This window comes from Zingiber officinale, chromosome 8B (genome assembly GCF_018446385.1).
Source record: "Zingiber officinale cultivar Zhangliang chromosome 8B, Zo_v1.1, whole genome shotgun sequence".
In the NCBI taxonomy this organism is placed as follows: domain Eukaryota; kingdom Viridiplantae; phylum Streptophyta; class Magnoliopsida; order Zingiberales; family Zingiberaceae; genus Zingiber; species Zingiber officinale.
The window spans coordinates 28,293,790-28,314,754 of NC_056001.1; the positions used below are offsets into that span (position 1 = coordinate 28,293,790).

The following is a 20,965-nucleotide window of genomic DNA, read 5'->3' on the forward strand; positions in this document are numbered from 1 at the left end:
TCCGAGTGCTCGGACCAGCCTTGCCCAAGGCGGCCTGGGGTGCCTTGGCGATCTGGGCGCTTGAAGTTGATCCAGGCGCTCGGACTGCAAAAGTCATCCACAAGCTAATGTGGAGCGTGTCAATTAGTCGGGACACGTGGTCTATGCACCCGGAACAACATATATAAGCAGCACTCTACCAGGGGCTAAAAAACAACATTCTGAACAATTTCTGCTTCTGTAAACAGCTCCAAAAAAGTCCTACGACGCCCAAAAGCTCCGACAATGATTCTACTTAAGATTTCAGATTTGTAGTTGTCGGTATTCTTTATTTTATAAGTTGTTTTAATATTATAATTCCATGCTTGTATTTATTTAGAATTAATAGTGGATTGCCCATCGAAAGCATTCTCATGTACGGGCTTTAGAGTAGGAGTCGTCACAAGCTCCGAACCAAGTAACTCTTGGTGTTCGCGATTACTTTCTTTCTGTCTTTTCTTTCTTATTCCATTGCATTTTACTCGAACATTTCTAAACGAATATGAAAGCCACGAGCGCTATTCATCCCCCCTCACTTATAGATATAATAAGAATCTACTAAGGTTGACCACTCCATTATTCTCCGGAATGCATTGAGTGCATATCGAATTGCGTCCTGATTTGTTACCTTTTTTCTAAGGTCGTTGAGTTGGGTGATTAGTTTCTTGATCTTCGCTCGGAGTTAGGCCACCTTCTCTCCCTTGTTTCATCCGAAGCTTTGTTAGTTGATTTCTGAGGTTGTCCCTTCTCACTAGCTTTCCTTCTAAGGTACCCTCATGTAACTCTAAGAATTTCTCCAAAAGTTCTTTGACTGAGGTGTAGCTTCCGATATGGTTAACCTCTTGAGGTGGCAGAACACTGAGTAGATGGGATTCTACCTTTCTGTTTTCCACGGAGTCACTCTATTCTTTCTTGTTCCAGAGTTGTTCTTCCTTTACCTCTCAATACTTAGTTCTGGGTTCTACAAAATCATATTTAATAGTAATAATATTTCAAAATTTGTTTTAAAAAATACCTCAATCTTTTTCTTCCAAATCGTAAAGTCTCCTTCGAACTTCGGTGGATGAATGCTAGCTCTGACCACTTTTTGTCCTTTAGATGGCAGTTAGTCCTTCTAAAGTAACTTTGCTCTGATACCTATTGTTAGTCCCTTGCGACCGGTAAGAAGGGGTGAATTTCTTGAAAATAAAAAAATACCCTTCTCAAAAATTTGTGACTTAAGTTAGACAAACACTTAATTAAATTAGAATAAAAAAAAATACGATATGACCGAGTTTACTTGGTTTGCAATTAGAAGATTGCTACTCCAAGACAATAAAAGCTCACTACTATCTCCTTCTACGAGCGAATCCTCGAAGGCAAAGAAGTCTCATATACGCGTTGAAGAACAAAAAAAGAAAGTACAGAGTGTGGAAATGAAAGTATAGAAAGTGATGTCGAGTCTTGTTCTTAATGAAGAAGACCGGGGTTCTCTTTATAGCTCACCGGTCGAAAATAGCCGTTTGCTGATGTGGTGACTCCGGGCGTTTGGACCTGGTCTGAGTGCCCCCAGTGGTGTATCCCATCTGCTTACAAAGGCTACATAACAATCCGAGGATAAAACTTTATCCTCATCTCGAACAGTGTTCCACTGGGACTTCTCGCCCCTCGGAAGCGATGTGTGTGTCCTTCTCATATCACCGGTGTACTCTTCTGCAGCTTCTCATCCCTCGGATGTACCAAGCTCGTAGACTCGATTCTCGTGCCTTCCTTCTCGTCTGTCGCTTCTTCTGCTCAACTTCTTGTGTTCTTAAGTTCCTACACACTTAGACACAAGAATCAAAATACAACAGGACTTAACTTGACTTGGTTGACCATATCAAAACCAACTCGGAGTACTTATAATAACTACCTTGTATACACTCTCCTCATCTAGTACATGTTTTTTTTTTCTTTTCAGAATTTCAATTCTTCTAGGTTCATCAATGAATTTCGGTCAAAACTCATCGATGAATTTAGCAAATTCTGATTGGACTTATTCCAAGTCCAGTAAATTTATGTAGTGACCTTGAGTCGTATCATGTCCTAATTTATCAACTTGGAGTCATTTTAGTAGTGCTCAAATTTTTTTTAAATTTTTAGCACCGTAGTGGTTTCTCATTCGAATGATAATATCATAATGGTGGTGATCTTTATGAATTAGCATCAATTTTTTTAGATATTTAATTTTTAATTGTTGATTTTTAATTTTTTTTCAGTATTTTTAATTTTTTTAATTTTTATTTAAAAAAATTAAATTTTAAAAAATGAAAAATTTTAGGAGATGATCTTGAGTTTAATAACATAAATTAAGAAAAATAGGATTATGAACTAAGTACGAAAACTATAATTTTTTTAAAAAAAAAATTAGAGTCGAAAAGATGTAAAAATTTTAGATGCGCCCTTCAATGAATTGCAATTTTTTTTTTTTTTTTGGAACGCGGAGCACTCCCTACGCGCTGGATTCGACTCAACCCACTCCACTCCCGAGTTCCGAGTGAGAGAGAGAGGAAAAAAAAACAAAAAACTTAAAAAGAGGAGGGAGAGAGGAAAAAAGGAAATAAAGAATAAAGTGAAGTGGTGCCATTGCCCATTGGATTGGAAAGGAAGAAAAAAAAAACATAAGACTTAAAAGAGGAGGGAGAGAGGAAAAAGGAAATAAAGAATAAAGTGAAGTGGTGCCATTGGATTGGAAAGGAAGAAAAAAAAAATAAAAGGCTTAAAAGAGGAGGGAGAGAGGAAAAAGGAAATAAAGAATAAAGTGAAGTGGTGCCATTGGATTGGAAAGGAATGTGTCGAGTTCGTATTAGATTTTAAAACCTCTATTTTCATATTCATCGCGATTAGATTTTTTTATTTTAATAATTTTTATTTTTCATTCAACTATCATCAATAAAAAATATATTAAAATTAATATGATATTTAAAAAATTAGACATATAAATATATAGCATAAAAAAATAATTAGTGATTTTAAAAAAAAATTAGTATGTATTATTTAATTGAATATTCGGATAAAATATATTAACAGTCGCTCCGTATTCCCGTCTCGAAGTCATCCTCTTTCAACCGGCAAGGAAACGGCGAAAATGGTAATAAATATTCGATTTGTAGTGGGTATGAATTGAAAAGATTCACCGGCGAACACTACCAATCTCTCCCCCCTCGACGACGATCTCTTGCTCCGTGCTTTTTTCTTTGGGCCTGCGGCATTGTTGTTCGTTACAGCGATTGAGGCACGCAGTGGAGCTTCTTGTGTTTCTTGATCGCGCTTTTCTTTCTTCACCATGCAAGATTTAGGTTTTTGTTGGTTGACTGCGCGTTTTGCCTTTCTCCGGTGACTTTTCTCCTTTTTTTTTTAACGGATAAAGATTCAAATATCTTCGCGTGATTAACTGTCTTTATATGTGAAATATTCTCTTGTTATTCAGGCTGGAGCCTTTTAAAATCTTTTGGAGAAACCTAAAAAGTGTATGCAAAATATGTGTTTCCTGTTTTCTTTTAGAATTTTCGGATGTTCTGTTCATTAAATGTTAGGAAGGATAAGTCGGTGTGCCTTTACTCTTGTTGACTCTTTTAAAACTGGAGCTGTAGGTCTCACAACTCGCAAATAACACTTAGCAATCTATCTAAGGAAATGGACAAGTTACTTTGGATTAGTAATTTTTACCCAAGGTCACAATGTTATATCCAGTGTAATTTCTGATAGTTTGCATATTATGCACACTTGTTTTTAGTGAAAATGTTGTTTGCCATTTCTTGGCACTTTGTAAATTAAATTGTAGAATTACCCAAACTTTCTTTGTTGATCTTGTAATTTGCTTCGTAGATAACTATGTTTAGTTGTTGCAGGCACTCATATCATTTTGTTGACTGATGGACTCGTATGGTTCTTCATCAACTAGCAACAATAGAGTTCGTGTGCTTGAGAGTTGTCTTAGAGACATCCTTGTCGAGATAAAACCATCGGAAAGTGATCGAGTCGAACGGCTCAATGAGATTAATCAATTGAAAGATTGTCTTCGAGGTTTGGTACCATTTGGAGGTAATTTTTGAGATTAAATGGTTTATAGTATCTACAACCACTTTCATACTCAAACTTGAATTCCAAAATTGATAAATATCTTATGGCATAGTAATGTTTAATAACTCATAAGTATTACAATTATCATTTGATTTTTTTTTTAAATTGCCTAATTGTTTACCTAGAATATTTTTACGCAGCCTTACCCTGTTTTTTGTAAGCGGCTATTTCCAAGATTCGAACCCGTGATCTTTTGATCACAAAGCAACAACTTTACCTGGATAACTATAACTTTTAATAAATCATAATTTGTTATTAAATTAATATAATTTTCTTCATCTGAATAATTAAAAATTTTCATATTGATACTAACATTACCTCTATTTATACCGGTTAATGTATCATCTTATTATATATTTAAGACAAGAAATTTAATAATGAGGAATGAAATTAGTAAAAGTGAATTTAATTTTTGCAGTTGGATTAATTAGTAAAAAAGGTTGAAATATTCTTAAGTTTTTTTTAAAAAAAATAAATAAAGCTGACAATGCATTTCATCAACAGAATGCTCGGTAACATTGTTTTTGCTTTAAGAAAAAAAATAATGGGAGAGTAAGTTGGTATTAAATGCAAAAGGACTCAATTACATTAATACAATAACAACCCAACTTTATCCCACTAGGTGAGATTGGTTATATGGATCCTTCTATGTCATTAAGCTCTATCCCCTACTATATCATCATTTATATTTAAATAAATTTTATCTTATTTTATTGTTGTTAACTAAGCCTTTTTTGATATTCCTCGTTTGATGTGTATATTTGTCATAGTTTCACATTGCCTAAGTAGAGCATTTATTGATTGTATAAGTACATGTTTGTACCATTTTACATGTACATTTCGGAGTTTTTCCTCAATAGATGCAATTCTAACTTTCTCACTAATGCTCTCATTTCGTATGCTATCCATTATCGTATGTCCACACATCCACCTTAACATTCTCATATCTGCAACTCTCATCTTTTGCTCATGTAATCAAGTTATAACCTAACATTCAACTTCATATAACATAGCAGGTCTAACTGTTATTTTATAGAACTTTCATTTAAGTATTAAGGGTAGAACACCCGATGTTTTCCTTCATTTCAAGCATCCTGCTTGTATTTTATGTAAGATATTTCTCTCAATCTTTCTATCCTTTTGCAAAAAATGAACCTAAATACTTAAAAATCTCAGTTAGAGACAACTCATCATCTTCTATCTAAATAATTATTTCATTACGTTTAATATTACTAAGTTTAAATTCTATATATTCTGTCTTTATTCTACTAAACCTAAAACCTTTCGCGTCCAATGCTTCCCTCCAAAATTCAAGTTTAGCGTTTACGCCTTTACGTGACTCATCTAACAAAATAATATTAACTGCAAACAATATGCACCACGGTGCCGTGTCTCGGAGGTATTTAGTAAGTCCGTTTATGATTAATGTAAAAATACAGGGACTTAGAGTTGATCCTTGATGTAACCCTATATTTATGGGAAATGCTTCGATTAATCCACCAAATTTTTTTTACTTTTGTCGTTACATCCTCATACATATTTTTAATTAGTTCAATATATGCTACACTAATACTCTTTTCTAGAATTTTTCATATAATTTCTCGTGTGACTTTATCATAAGCTTTTTCTAGTCAACTAATACAATGTGTAAATCTTGTCAATTTGTTGTCTAAGAAGATTTACAATTTCTATTATCGATTTTCCAAGCATGAATTCAAATTGAATTTTGGTCACCGTGGTTTTCTTGCTTGAAATTCAAATTGGTTTTCAGTTACCATGGCCTTCTTCCTTAATATTTGTTACATTACTTTTTTTCCAAAGTTTCAAAATATGATTCATTAATTTAATATCCCTATAATTTGCACAATTTTGTACATTTCCTTTGCTCTTATATAAGAGGACTAAGTACTTAACCATCATTAATTAGACATTTTTATCATTTTTAATATCAGGTTTAATAACTTTGTAAGTCATTCAATATCTTATTTTCTTAGATATTTCTATACCTCTATCGGAATATCATCTGGTCCAGCTATTTTTTCATTTTGCATCCCATTTAAAGCTTGTTCTACTTTTGAAGTTTGAATTCTATGATAAAAATTTAAATTTTTGTACTACATACTTAAATTACTTAGGTTAAGTTGGTCACATAACCCTTTATTAAAAAGTTGATGAAAATACCTCTACCACCACTCTTTTATTTCTTCATCATTTACTAGTAACTTATTACATTCATCTTTAATATATTTTATTTGGATAATATCTTTTGTCTTTCTTTATCTTCTCTTACTTTAGCTATTCTATAAATGTCTTTTTTTCCCATCTTTTGTATCTAATTTTCGATATAAGCATTTAAAAGTTTCGTTTTTAACTTCATTTACAGCTTTCTTAACCTCTTTCTTAGCTATATATATATATATATAAGTTTTTATAGTTCTTACAAGTATATAATACCTTATAGGCTACATTAATACGTTTTTACAAGTTTTCCTCAACTATATTAATACGTTATACAATAGCTATTATTACCTTGTCCAAAGAATAGATATTTTCTTCTTTTGTTTTAGTCTAATTACTTTAAAATGTTATAGGTAATTTTGATTCAAAAAATATTTTAGTGATTTTATTTTAGACATCTAATTTTATAAGATTTTGCTAACAGGGTTTTCATGCTCATTCATCATAATCATTCCATCACTTCTTTCTTGATTCTAGAATAAAGAATTGCATGTCATCTATTTCATTTTTTGTTCTACTAATATTTAGATCTCTAATTTTCTTTTAAAGTTTTTTCCTCCAAAATTTAAGATTCAAATTTAATGTATCAATTGTCACAATCACAGCAAGTTTTTTGTTTATCTTGAATATGATGGGTTAATTTGTCTAGTACCAAGAAAAAAAAAATCAAGACTAGGGGTGTTTATCTTGTATATCCTTGCCTCCCAATTTGTGATTGACCTATCAAGGAAAACACATTGACCATAGATATATTTCAATTTAATATAACATCAACACTAGGGGTGTTTTGACTTACCCAGTTTTGTTAAAGGCAACTGACTTCATTTGAATCAAAATTTTGTTCTCACAGTTTACACTGACTTCTACCTAATTATTGTATAGGTGATGTGCCACTAGTGAAGCCCTTTGGTTCATTTGTGTCCAACCTTTACACCAAATGGGGTGATATAGATGTTTCAGTTCAAATCGACGACCACGATGTGAAAAGAATTTGTCTCTGGCAAATAAAGTTTGAATTGCAAAGAACTAGTATGCAATTTCTTTATATACTATTTTTTGTACAATAATGTTGTTGTTTTTGTTCTTAGACTATCAACTGTATATCAGATAAGAACACAACTTTGGAATTAGTGTTTTGACAATGATTTGAATTTTTACTGAAAATTTTGATACTATGATTATATTGCATGCTTTCTAGCAAGCATAAGTTTGGAATAGTGCCATCAAAAAATTTACATCAGGAGAGTAAATATTATCTTGTCTTTTAAATTTTAACTAATCTTAGTTTCCTATTAATGTCTATTATTTTGTATCACTTATTTATTAGGTCTTTTTTTTTTTTGGTGTATAGCTTCTGATCAAGGGTTTAGTACATAAGATGATTAACACAGCAAAATGAGTGAAACAATTAACAAAATATAAATTTAAATGAGACACGATACTGTTAGAAAGTTCAAACTTGAAGAAAAATTCTCTGTTAAAAATTATAAGGTGGGATGGTTTTATCCAGCCCTCCACCCAAGATATATTCGAGATTGATCCTTTGGCAACAAAAATTATAAGATTATTTCTAGACCTTATCTCTCTATACAATATAAAGTAAAAAGGTAGAGAAATAAGAGACTGTGATGTCAATTTGCAAACTCAACCAATGTCTCTTAAACAGAGGAGATGGACTGGTAGTGAAGACAACTGTATGCTAAGATTCTCACTCAGTAATACTTACAATGTTTAAAAGTCTTTAGTTTATATCAAATTCATCTCAAGTTCATAAGCTGGATTGATTTCGTGTTAGTGTTGACCAACAATACTTGGTATCGGAGGGACTAATGCTGTAGTGAATGGGAGAATAACAGGGCAATGGCTGGAGGGTGACTGGGATGATACCATAGGTGAAGAATCAGAGGTTTTCGGATATGCTAGCTTTTCTTTTCTATTTAAGTAAAATATGTTTAAAAATAGTCTATCTTGAAATAAATACGTAATTTAGAATTAATAAATAAGAATTCTTAAAATTTCACTAGAAAAGCAAGTTCCCACAAAACTAAATCATTTCTAGTAGTAAAATAAGATGTTGCACAAAGAAGATTCAGTGAGTTGTTTTAAAAGCTCAAGTCTACCCATTATGGAAAAAGCTCCTTTGGAAGGGCAAAGTGAGTCAATTCTTAAACTATCTTTAAATCTTTGAGTTGGTCATGCATGAGTACGTTGTTTTCTTTAAGGGCATATTAGAACATCCAACTCCTAGTTGTGACCTACTTATTCTCTCATATAGGAGAGCTCATACTAAGTATATGTATAATATCACTTCACACTGAAACCATGATTTTATGCCTGTTGTAAGTTTAGAAAACTCAAACTTCCTTTTACATAAAAATGCAAAATGTCACGATAGAAATGAGTTATGTTTTTCAAAATTTGGTTTTATATGTATTACTTTGATCAACCAATGGGCTCATCTCTTGGGCTGTCATTTTGTTAGAAGTTCAATTATGGACAAATTCCCCTATTTGAATTCTTCTTATATATGATATTTATATGGTGCTACTAAATGAAAAGCATGCAAAGCTAACTACCCTCAAAGAAATAATTTATACCGTAATAACTCTTTAATTCTATGGAGGTATACTTTTTACAATTGTTGGCCTATTTTGAAATTTAAAAAAGACACAACAAAGTCTGCAAATAGGAAATTTTTAAAACTATCTTTATCGTCTATCTGGAATCTTCAATACGACCATAAAAATGTGAGTGATTTCTATTTGCTATCTCTTTTTCAGGTCTTGCTAGGTCTGTTGAGTACATTCCAAATGCAAGAGTTCCTCTGCTTAAATACGTTAGCAGGCAGCATAATATTTCTTTTGATGTCTCCATTAATAATCATCTTGGTGTGATGAAGTCCAACTTTCTCAAATGGTTATCTGAAATAGATGACCGTTTCCGTGACATGGTTTTAGTGGTCAGCAGTCGTAAGAATTTTTTATACTGTTATTAGATTCCTTTGTGATGTGACTCCATTCCTTTTCTCAGCTGAAGGAGTGGGCTAAAGCACAAGATATTAATGATCCGAAGTCTGGGAGTTTAAGTTCATATGCCCTATGTTTGTTGGTTATCTTCCATTTTCAGGTGAAGTTGTGAGTCTGTGATTCTTTTTTGCGCATTTCTTGATGCAATATCAACTATCAAATTCTTTTCTAGAATCCTTCGTGTGGTTTGGTTATAAGACTGCTTATGTGTTGTTTTACTTTTTCTTTACCAGACTTGCGAACCACCAATTTTCCCACCACTGCGAGCAATAATTAACGAAGAAAGAATTTCTAATCGAGGTATGTGTCTTCTAGAGCCTTGTAACATCTTTATTTCTTGCGTCTTTTTGGCATACCTGCATGTCTATAATTATGATATAGGCCTTTCCTTAGCGTGTTTGTATTTTATACTGTTTGTTGCTGCAGGATGGAGTAGCTTCTCTGGGAGTCATTTTGAGGATGTGTGTTCTGCAAATATACAGAGGTTCACATCTAGCAGACTTAGAAACCAAAGCTCTCTTGCTCAACTTTTGCTTTCCTTTTTTGACAAGGTGCGGTCTTTTAGATTCATGGCTAGTTTCCTAATTGTACAACATTTATTGTTTAGACTGAAGAAGCCTCTATTTTCTTATCTTGAAATTATACAAAGTAAGCTATGAAAGAAAGTCTGTTGGGTTATTGAGCAACATTTAATCTGTGTGTGCAGTTTTCAGATATTAGAACTTTTGGTTCGGATTATAGCATCTCTACATATGAAGGGCGACAAATCAGCCGTCGTTTTTATTGGTCGCCGCCCCTGATTGTAAGATTGTTGATGTTTCTGCTGAAATTTCTTGGAATTATTACTTGCAGTCTATAGCTAGTTGATGATCTTTCAACTTTACAGATAGAGGATCCTTTCGAGCGAATGGAAAATGCTGCTAGAACAGTCCGCTGGGTTGAACTACCTAAGATATCAAATGCATTTCAGAATGCGCACAATAAGCTTTCGTCTGGTTCGGTGCTCTCGGATCGTAACTCCTTGCTCTCTCTTTTGACTAGGCCTTTCCTTGCTTCTAAGTTTCGCGAGCAGCAATTGTCAGCGAATTACAATAGGAGGAGCCAATATCTTGACATTGGTGTCATTGAGCAACAGTTTGAGAATGCAGTAAGGCTGGATAGGGTTTGATCTCCGCCCTCGACTTCTGTTGCCAGTTTCGGATTCACATATCGCGACCTTTTAGAGTTTTTCGATTAACCGTAACTGTTTGGTTAGCGTTGCTGCATTTGGTGTTAAGTTAATTTCATATCAAGGTTGTAGAAATTGTACCCAGCCTAGTTTTGGTGCTTACTGATTTGGCACGATGTGTCTCGATAAGAGTTAGCCAAGGCCGAGCTTAACCAGCCTGGATTGAGTTCTACCTAGTTCGGGCTGTGCATGACTGGTGACTCCACATTTGATCCTTCAATGAACCAAATGGAGGTTTGGTCTAAGCTAGCTTTCTTATCTGATTTGACACGATGTGTCTCGATAAGAGTTAGCCAAGGCCGAGCTTAACCAGCCTGAATTGAGTTCTACCTAGTTCGGGCTGTGCATGACTGGTGACTCCACATTTGATCCTTCAATGAACCAAATGGAGGTTTGATCTAAGTTAGCCTTCTTATCTTATAAATTAAAATTATTTTTTAAAATTATTTTTCTTGTATTAAATTCATTATAAAGTCACAACTATCAGGAAGTACTTAATTAGTTAATAAATCATATTTACGAGCTCATAAATTTCTTTTGAAAAATAAAGAGGGATTTTTTTGTATTTTTCCTTTTGGGAAAATTTTTACTGTTAAAAAATAGAGTTTTACAAATATAAATGGGATAAAACTTGGTGTAATAGATTTTTTCTTGGATCTCGTATTGATGGGAATTTTGTGCAATTGTACTCATGATTATTATTTTTTAATAATCACTTAAAAACAGATGATACAGTTTTTCCAAGTGATCAATTCCGAGGATAGACACGGATTCGTAATAAATCGTACAAATAAATAACTGGCTCGTTTGACTTACAATGACCTACTTTGAATTTCAATCATATTTATTAATTATGCTTCCAGTACACATCTTATAAAAAGTAAATAAAAATTATGGAAATAACATTTATATTATAATGTTGATTTTAATCCATTGACAATAATTTTAATAAAAAGGTATCTTAATAAAATAATATTTTAGTTTTAATAATTGTAATTAAATTGAATCAGTTTACTTTAATATTTTTTTTAATAATTTTAATAGTGCATTGTTTTTTTCCGTATGTATTTTTTTAAAAAATAACAAAAATTATAGAAAAAAATCACTTCCACAACAAAGGCCATTATTGTAATAATCATTTAAAATAATTTTAATATATTATAATAATGATGACCATAATGTTTAGAATATAGTAAACTATAATAAAAGAAATGTCCTTAGTTTTTGCCCAAAAAGTATTATTTATAATATCTGCGCCTTATCTTCTCTTGTCTTCTGCACAACGCTCCTTTCTCTCGCCGGAACACACTACTCCCATCGAATATAGAAAGCATGAGCAGGAGCAGCGCGCCGGAACACACTCCCATCCAGACAAACAGATGGTCTCTCGCCGGGTCGACTGCTCTGGTCACCGGAGGCTCCAAGGGAATCGGGTACTTCTTCTATCGAATATTCCTCTTTCCATCTATATATTTCTACTCATCCATCAAGCTTAACTTAGGTATGCAATCGTCGAGGAGCTCGCCAGACTTGGATCGGCAGTGCACACTTGCGCCCGCAGCCAAGCAGATCTGGAGAAGTGCCTGCAACAATTGCGCGATTCCAAGCTCAACGTCACCGGATCTGTCTGCGACGTTTCGTCCCCGAGCGAGAGAGAGAAGCTCATGGCGACGGTGAAGTCCCAATTCGACGGGAAGCTCAACATTCTGGTAATAATTTCCTCAAATCCGAATACTCATGGAAACCGATTTGATAATATTCTTCGTTTTGCAGGTTAACAATGCAGGGACGGCGGTCTACAAACCGGCGGTGGAGCAAACAATGGAGGATTTCAAGCTCTTGATCAGCACAAACCTGGAATCGGCGTTCCACTTGAGCCAACTCGCTTACCCTCTTCTTAAAGCTTGTGGAGGTGGGAGTATTGTGTTCATCACCTCCATCTCTGGCTTAATTGCCCAAGATAATCTCTCTGTGTATGCATCAACCAAAGGTACTTCTTTCACGTTGTTGATTTGAATTTGCTTGAATCATTTGGAATGTGAACTATTTTCTTCTCTCTCTCTCGCTCTCTCTCTTCATTTGATTAGGAGCAATGAATCAACTGACGAGAAATCTTGCTTGTGAATGGGCCAGAGATAACATTAGAACAAACAGTGTAGCTCCAGGGTACATAAAAACGCCACTCACTGAGCTTGTAAGTGAACACAGCCTGTTGTTATCTAAAAAAACAGAGGATTATCGGCGAAAGAAACAAAAAATTGGCTAATGAATATGTATTTGTTTGTTGTGGCAGTTGCTGGAAGATGAGGAATTTGTGGCGAGGGAAAATCATCGCGTGCCTCTTGGGCGTTGGGGGGAGCCGGAGGATGTGGCCGGCGTCGTGGCCTTCCTTTGCCTCCCTCCTTCTTGCTACGTGAATGGTCAGGTTATCGTCGTCGACGGAGGTAGAATTATCAACGGAAATCACTAAGTAGCTACGGAGATATCTTTGAATAAGGTGGGTGTAGTCGAACTCTTCATTTAAGTTCTTGTACGGAGAATTATAGTCCCTGCCCAGTTGGTTAGATGGCAGACTTGGTATAATGTGTAAGAGTTCTATTTCCGATAGATATATATATTCTCGGATAGAAAATCCTTTCAACTTGATAGTTAGTTATAAGTGTGATTTACTTTATATAATTCGAGGACAGATGATGAAAAACATATGCGATGTATGTAATTATCTATTTTATGACAATTGCATGTAGAATAAATATCCGGAGCCTTATGCACTGTAACCTCTTGACTCTTGTCAAATAAAATCCTTCTGAATTATTACCACCGTTAATCAATAAAATAGAAACATCACAGAGTAGGAACATGGTAGAATTTGACGATGCCATTTGGCCTCTTGTCAAATAATAATATATTTGTTTTTGGATCCAAAATGATAAAAGGACAATATTGTAGGACTGATTATGTCATTTGAACTCCGTCTTGTCAAATAATATACTTCTGCATAATTATTATCATTAATCAATAAAATAGTAATAAGACAAAGAAGTAATAGGGTAAGATTGATGATGCAATTTGATCGGATTTGGTTATACCTTGATAGACTTAGATAGGGTGAACCATTGGCTTTTGATATTCTCTTGCCATTTGCTTGGCTGCCTGATCTATCTCCATTTGCTTTTTATTTTGACTTGCCATTTGCTGGGTTGCCAGGGCTTGGGAGCTAATTGTATGGGTGCTTTCCTTAATGCTATTTTTTCTCTGTCTAGGTTTTTAAGAGGTTCGAGTTCTTTAATCAAATTGTTTTAAACTTATATATGAAAATCCGTTGGTGCGGTGAAAATGGTCCGGATCTCTTGAAAAAAAAAAAACAATCTCAGTAAATCGAAAAAATGCATACGATGATCAATCCAAAAATTCAACATCCTTAGTTATACCTCTTATTTAAAAGAAAAATCTCTATAAATACGTCGTAAATTAGGTTTGAATCGCGAGTGTCTGGGTGACAACCTAGATATTCTACCATGACATCATAGCTCCGGGACCAATTTAAGGTAGGATAAATTTTTGATAGTAGACTCTGGGAACAAATTAAGGTAGAATAACATTTTATAATGATTGACCCCATCGCTAAACGATCCCATACTCTAAAAACCTCTAAAGAAATTTTTTGAGGAAACACAATTCCACTTTATTGCTAAGAGGACTCAAATACGGTACCTCATATAACATTATACAAGTATTATATTTCTATTTATTATTAAGAGGATTTTAACCCGACACCTTCAATAATATAATATCAACGTGCTAACCGTTAAGACAAAGCAATGCTGATTTGGATCCTCAAAAGGACTGATGAATAGTGTACCTACCATTAAAGATAAAGCCAGTATTTCTCTTTCTAATCGTTTAAGAAAGACATGCACATTAAACAGGAAAAAAAAAACAAACATAAAGACTAGGACACGCTAGTTGGTACACAATCTCTAGGTGTTCTAGAAATGAAGAAAGAAGAAATAAAAATTAATTGAATTTAAAATTGATAATTAAAAATATAGAGCATAAGGACTTATATAATTTAGTTAAGAAAACCTAAAATCTAAATATAAAAAGAAAAAAGATTAAATTATCCTAAAAATTATAAACAAATAAATATATATAATTTAACATCTCTCTCAAACTCACGATGCTACAGCTAGAAGTATTGAGAGTTTGTCAGATAAGAAATAAAAGCATAAAGTAGAATGTGAATTAGTAAATATATCAGTAATCTGTAGTTTTAAAAAAACAAAAGATAATATAATAGTGTCAATCTGAAGATGGTGATGAATAATGTGATACTTAATTTCAATATATTTCGTCTACTCATGAAAAACTGAATTGCGTGTAATTTGAAGAGCACTCTGATTATCACAATATAACAGAGTAGGTTGATGAAGAGAGAAATCTATATCCGCAAGCAACTAACACAATCAAACTATCTCACAAGTAGTTGAGGTCATGGCACGATACTTAGCTTCTGTGAAAGATCTAGAAATAACATCTTGCTTCTTACTCTTCCAAGAAATGAGGGAATCATCAAGAAAAATGTAGAAGTCAGTGGTAGATTTACGATCAGTAGGATCACGGGCCCAATCCTGATTAGAATATGCACGTAGTTCAAGAGATGAAATAGAAAGAAATAAAAACCTTTAAAATTGAGTGCCCCAAAGACACCTGACAATACGAAGAACAACAACCCAATGAATTGTAGTTGGTGCAGCGACAAATTAACTAACCACATGAACAGTATACGCAATATCTGGACGAGTCACAGTGAAATAAACCAAGCTTCCAACAATAATTCTGTACAAACTAGGATCCGACAAAGGTGAGCAATCAAATGGAGAATATCGAGCATTAGTCTCAATAGGAGTATCAACGACTCTATTATCAATAAGACAAGCACACAAAAACAGATCAGATATATACTTTGATTGGGATAAAAGATAACCTTTTGAGGAATAAACAACCTTAATGCCCAGAAGGTAACGTAGTATACCCAAGTCTTTCATATCAAAATGACAAGTCAACTCAGACTTTAGGGAAGTAATTCTATCAGATCATCAATAATAATCATATCATCAAACATATAATGATAAAAGAAAACGATCTACACTCGTACATCTAACAAATAATGCTGAATCATGATTACTAGGATGAAAACCAAGTGAAGTAATCATTGTAGAAAACTTCTCAAACAAAGCACGAGGTACTTGTTTGAGACCATAAAGCGCTTTATGAAGCCTGTAAACTTCACCAGGTTGATGTGAAATACCAGGAGGAGGTGTCATATAAACTTTTTCATGAAGATCACTGATCCTATCCGAAAGCAGGAAGGTGGAAAGCTGAGGATGTGGCGGCTTCGCTGATCGGGTGTAGACCTCGCTCTGCTCTGTAAAACAATTAACGTTAGTGTCGAGTCTGGGAAGAGGCCCCCAGCGTTGGCCCTCTGACACTCAAGTCAGTCACCGGAATGTGGAGAAAAGTGGAGCAACTGTAGAACTATGCGTAAATAGTAGATAATGCGTACCTCCACCGGTGATGGACCCTCCTTTATATAGAGCCCTGGTGGGCAACGTGCTCACTTCTCGAGGCATGAGAATGATCTCCAATATGCCCTATGAAAGGACTTGTTAAGAAAGTACCTCTGACAACATATCTTAACAGGGCATACATATCCCTGATGAGACAGCAGAAGTTTTCGCAGTACGATCCGCCTGTCGACTATGTCTCATGTCGACTATGCCTCATGTCAGCGACATTATCTTCCAAAAGGATATTGAGAGATATTATAATGGTCTCATTGCTTGGCCGAGCAGGGTAGCCGCTCGGCTGGGACTTCGCTCCGTCCATGACCAGGTCTCATTGCTTGGCTGAGCGGGAAGCCACTCGGCCAGGGGCCCTCCGCGCTAGCAACTTTAATTGCTCTTCCATGCGGTGTCTATGTAGTAACATGTCCTCCCCATTTGGACCAGCTATCCGGTCTCCTTTGGTGTCCTACTGCTCCATGTTGAGCATCGGCTGTCTCACGTATCATCCTGAGTTGGACGGGTGATCGACTCGAATATGCCTCCCGTCGGTCAGGCCTTGACTGCCCGACCGGTCGTTACAATTGTCTTCCGTTCGACCCTCTGCCACTTGGGCGTTGACCACCTTGACTTTGACCTCTACCTTGACAGTTGACTCCGCGCCAGGTGGGCTTTCCTTTATCGCCGCATCACAAGTCTTCCCCTCAAGTCTAGTCGAAGGAGGCTACAAATACAATTGACCGACAAGTAACGTCTTCGGTGTCTTACGCAACCGACCCTAAATGTGCTCCCCAGTTTCTGATCGGCACAAGCATATTCGTCGTTTGGCTTCATTGCGTCAATCTGAGTTCGTAGTTGTCGCTCGGATCATGCCTTTCCTAGTGGAAGATGCCCAGGCGTTCGACAATGTGCAAGTCCATTATCTACGTCCGGTCGGGACGATGAGTAACGACACTTGGCGAATTTCATCCTTTCCTAGCGCCTCCTCGACTGAATGTCCTGATGTCATCCAGATTTCTTGAAGACTGTGCAAATCTTCGATCATTATGGCCAAGCATGTGGCCATACCTTTTAATTAAGTCTCATTAATGACTCCCGGTGACTGAGCGCCATGTGTCATCCTTTCTACCACCGCACGATTGACGTAACAAACAGATATCCACTAGCGACATGACAGTTCTTTTCGAATTCAACGGCTGGATCTTCTCTTAGTTTTTCGCAACCATGGATCGGACGGCCAAGGATGATCGACCGCGAGGCTTTATAAACCTCACGTGTGTCACCGTCTTCTTCATTTCATGTGCCTTTGTCTTCGAGCTCTCCCCACGACGTCTGGCTGCCTCTTTCTTCTCTGTTGATCTTTCTTGTAAGCTCCTTCTATATTTTCTTGTTCGAATCTGCGTATTGTTCTTCCTCATCTCTGTTTCAATGGCCAGCTCCTCGCAGCCTTCGGTCTCTGTCTCTGGGCTCTGGTACACTTCCATAGAGTCCAAGTTCGATGGGGACGATATTGAAACCTTAAAATCCACCTATGAGTTTCCCTCTTACCATGAAATTGTCATTCCTTCCACGTACGATCGACCGCACACATGTCCACCAGGTTTTCTGTGTTTCTTTAAGGACCAATTTATCGTCGGTCTGTGATTCCTTGTCGACCTTTTCTTTTCGGCAGTCTATAAATATTTTCATATTTTCTTTAACCAATTAGTACTGAACTCCTTTCGGCTACTGTGCGGGGTCGTCGTCCTGTTCCACCTGTACGACATTCCTTTGACTCCTCGACTCTTCCATTATTTTTATTACCCTAAGTTGTCAGAGCCGGGGACCTTCCTCTTCCAAGCCTGAGTGGAGTTAGTTTTCTTTGATAAAATGTCGTCCTCCAATAGGCATTGGAAGGACCACTAATTCTTCGTTCGCTTTCCCAAGCGGCCAGATTTCCCAACCAGTTGACAATTAGAAGTGATGAATCCACCCCCGCTCAAGAAGTACAAAGGCCGATTGGACTATCTCCAGGCAGCCTCAAGCTTGGCCAGTCAGAAGTGTCACATCCATAAGTTGCTGCTGGAGGGAGTCCTCTACGTGTTTGGCCTAAGTCCGGTCCGCACAAAACTTCCGTCTAACCTAGGTATGCTCCTTCTTTCTCCGATATTTGAATCTAACTGATTTTTCTTCTTTTGTGCAGCTAGAATCATGCAACGAGCACATCTGGCCGACAAGTGCAAACTCGTGGACGCAGAGATCAATGCTACGGTCGTGGCCAAGTTGGAGAGTCGCGGCCTGCAGCCGGTCGCCTCTCACGAGGATCCGATCGACGAAGAAGAGGGAACATGAGCCCTGGGGAGTGCAGTTGGGGGAATTCAGATGGCGGCAAGTGATGCGGCTGCCGCAACAACGAACCTTTCGCCAGAATGACCGTTAATGGTTCTAATTGCGGTGGCTTCGGAGTCAACTACTTCTGGTGAACCACTGCGACAACGCAAGAGACGCCGCGCGGAAACATCCTCCCGCTCTGCCACTTTTGCCTCGTAGACCCCAACACTAGACGTCTCTCGACCCTTCTCCGAGCGGGGCGAGACCTCCCTTCCTCCTCTCAAGTAGGGAGTCACAGAGGTTCCGACTTCCTTGTCCTCTGATCGGACACTCTCATTGTCCGTGCTGCCTCAAGGGACAATTTGTGCATCGCCGGTCGCTTTCATGCCACCATTTTTATCAGCGGCCCAAGTGTCATCCATCCGACCGGTTCCAACGTCCCGGTCTTTAGGCAGGACGACTTCAGATCCCTCTGGTCCGAACAACCAGAGGCAAATAACTGCGATCATTCATTTGTCGATCGATGAGTATCACAGTGCAGGCGACCCAGTATCCCTCACCCCCGAGTACTAGATAAGGATTCAAGGATTGCTCGCACATATATGGGCTGATACTCAGGCTCGTGCGACAGTCATCTCTCCGGTGGAGCTCGTCAACAGTCACACCCAAATATCCATAGGGGTGTGTATACTGCTTTTGTACTTACTTTTTATCCGTTCGACACTTACCATTTGCTTGTTGCTGCAGTTCTGGATAGAGAGTCTGACAATGTGCCACAGGCTCGCCTATTTGGAGCACAAAGTCCAGCAACTGCGTACTTCGAGTGGCCAATTGTCTGCTTCAATGCCGCGTTTGGAGCAGATGAGGTCTGAAGTGGTTCAATTAAAGGCCGATCTATCTGAGCTGCTGGAAGTAGAGAAGGGGAAGAGTACCGAGCCGGCAATGCAGCTGGCGAGGTTCAATAAGTAGTCTGCCTCCTTTGAAACAAAGGTCCACTCGGTCAACAACAAAAAGCTCCGAGCTATAGAGCATCTGGAAAACAAGAACAAACAGTTTCACCTATTTTCTGATTTTTTTTTTCTTATGTAATATCAGCTATGAAATTCTTTCCGAGAATCATTCGTGTGATTTGGTTATAAGACTGCTTATACTATCAAATGCATTTCAGATTGCGCACAATAAGCTTTCGAATAGTTCGGTGCTTTCTGATCGTGACTCCTTGCTTTCCCTTTTGACTCGGCCTTTCTTTGCTGTAAGATTCACGAGCAGCATCATCAGCGAATTACAATACAAGGAGCCACATTATCGTATTGACATTGGTCTCATTTACCAATAGCTTTAGAATGCAGATAGAATTTTTTTTCTCCACCCTCAACTTCAGTTGTTACCGTCTGATTCATATATCTAGTTAGCGTTGCTGTATTTGGTGTTAAGTTATTCCATATCAAGGTTGTTCAAATTGTCAGATTTAGTAAATACATTACTTGGTGTATGATTGCATTGATGAATGAATTTTGGCATTGTCTAGGTGCCTCCCGGTCGGCCTAGGTTCGATGCTTACTGATCTGGCACTGTGTGGCTCGATAAGAGTTAATCAAGTCTGAGCTTAACCAGGCTGAATCGAGGTCTAGTGACTTCGGGCTGTGCATGACTTGAGTGTTTGATCCTGGAATAGACCAGATTGAGGTTTTGATCTAAACTAGCTTTCTTATCTTATAAATTTAAAATATTTTTTAAATTTTTTTTCGTATTAAATTCATTGTAAAGTCACAATTACCTGGAAGTACTTAATTAGTTATTAAATGATTTTTACGTACGCATCAATTTCATTTGAAAAATAAAGTTTGATTTTTTTTTTTTGGTTTATTTTTGGACTAAATAATCATGTTATGACTGTGAAATGAGGATGGGTCATGGGTGGACTCTTTTAAGTCTCCGCCGTATTGATCCTGGAACGAATTAACGGGGATGATAGGAACAAGCTTATTCATCTTTTGTCATCATGGGTTGACTTTTTAAGGTCTCCTTGAGGTGGTGCTATGGTTAAGACATGAAGTGTTATTATATGAGATGTTAAGATCAAAAGTTGACATGTACGAGCATACCTCCACCTCATACCTTGCCATATATACTAATGACTAGTAATCACTCATGATTTACTTCCTCCGTATTAATCTAGGAATGAGTTAATGGAGATCCTAAGGGAGAATGAATCACCTTTTATCACATGGATTGACTCTTTGAGGCATCTAAGTAGAGTACTCTTGGAAAGTCGAACGCTAGTCAGGTTGCTCGTTATCGAGTCACATCTCATCGAGCAAGTTCCTAGTGGGTTGAGCAATGCAAGGGATTCGGGGCACCCAATGAGCATACATTTAGCTCCGATGAAGGTTTACAACGAACACGGATGCTCTAGGAAAATTGAGAAGATCTAAAAGAGTTAATTGGGAGGTGAATTTTTGACGAAACTCCTTTAACAC

At 36.7% G+C, this 20,965-nt stretch overlaps 2 protein-coding genes across 4 annotated transcripts; both read left to right on the forward strand.

Annotated features, from left to right (window-relative positions):
* Nucleotides 1-3,078: 3,078 nt before the first annotated feature.
* On the forward strand, nt 3,079-10,751 carry LOC122017500 (protein HESO1-like). 3 transcript variants are annotated; one of them, XM_042575132.1, is made up of 9 exons: nt 3,079-3,127; nt 3,888-4,080; nt 7,240-7,386; nt 9,138-9,316; nt 9,388-9,483; nt 9,617-9,683; nt 9,810-9,934; nt 10,090-10,185; nt 10,270-10,751. In XM_042575132.1, the coding sequence occupies exons 2-9, from the start codon at nt 3,912-3,914 to the stop codon at nt 10,549-10,551; spliced, it is 1,161 nt and encodes a 386-aa protein (XP_042431066.1). In that variant the 5' UTR covers nt 3,079-3,127; nt 3,888-3,911; the 3' UTR covers nt 10,552-10,751. The 3 variants fall into 3 exon arrangements, with proteins under 3 accessions (XP_042431066.1, XP_042431065.1, XP_042431067.1); XM_042575131.1 differs by having other exon boundaries at nt 3,085-3,271; XM_042575133.1 differs by lacking the exon at nt 7,240-7,386 and having other exon boundaries at nt 3,085-3,271.
* Nucleotides 10,752-11,860: 1,109 nt separating this feature from the next.
* Nucleotides 11,861-13,254, forward strand: LOC122015137 (noroxomaritidine/norcraugsodine reductase-like). Its single transcript, XM_042571867.1, has 5 exons — nt 11,861-12,044; nt 12,113-12,320; nt 12,385-12,601; nt 12,699-12,805; nt 12,905-13,254. The coding sequence occupies exons 1-5, from the start codon at nt 11,944-11,946 to the stop codon at nt 13,079-13,081; spliced, it is 810 nt and encodes a 269-aa protein (XP_042427801.1). The 5' UTR covers nt 11,861-11,943; the 3' UTR covers nt 13,082-13,254.
* Nucleotides 13,255-20,965: the final 7,711 nt, after the last annotated feature.